Source organism: Pelophylax lessonae, assembly GCF_965119305.1.
Source record: "Pelophylax lessonae genome assembly, chromosome: 3".
Lineage (NCBI taxonomy): Eukaryota > Metazoa > Chordata > Amphibia > Anura > Ranidae > Pelophylax > Pelophylax lessonae.
The window spans coordinates 671,607,430-671,607,902 of NC_138770.1; the positions used below are offsets into that span (position 1 = coordinate 671,607,430).

A 473-nucleotide genomic window follows, 5' to 3' on the forward strand; every position below is an offset into this window, starting at 1 on the left:
TGATTTAATGGGGGAGGAGGAGGCATTGATATAAGGGGGGGGGGGGGTACAGGTAACGGTACACGGTCGGATATCGGGTCATACACTGACATTGCGATGTACAACCGATCACATCCCGATCCCCGGCAGTCCCCTCCCCCGGTGCTCCGATCACTCACCGTCTCCCGGTCGGGCTCTTCATGTCTGGTCTCTTCTCTCCAAGCCGGGCATCCCTCCCCCTCCCCCCACCGACACAGCGACACCCAGCGGCCCGGAAGAGTGAGTGCGGCTGCAGCCATCAGAGTCCGGGCTCGCTGGGGCCCCCTGGTGGGGATTTATGGCCCTAAAGGACAGATCGCTCAATTTAATGCATCGCATTCCTCCTCTCTTTGTGTGTCCTGTGCTACATCCGACCAATACTACCCCCCCCCATCAACTGCCTAGAATTCCCCCCCGTCCATCAGCTTCCCAGAAACCCCCCCATCAACTGCCCA

At 59.8% G+C, this 473-nt stretch overlaps 1 protein-coding gene across 1 annotated transcript in view; it reads right to left on the minus strand.

Moving 5' to 3' along the window:
- SLC35B2 (solute carrier family 35 member B2) overlaps positions 1–261 on the minus strand; it is a 46,942-nt gene extending 46,681 nt beyond the window's left edge. Inside the window, exon 1 of the mRNA XM_082251653.1 lies at positions 159–261. Within this exon, the coding sequence (XP_082107779.1) occupies positions 159–181 (23 nt within the window). The 5' untranslated portion in view covers positions 182–261. The remainder of the gene's footprint in view (positions 1–158) is intronic.
- Positions 262–473: the final 212 nt, after the last annotated feature.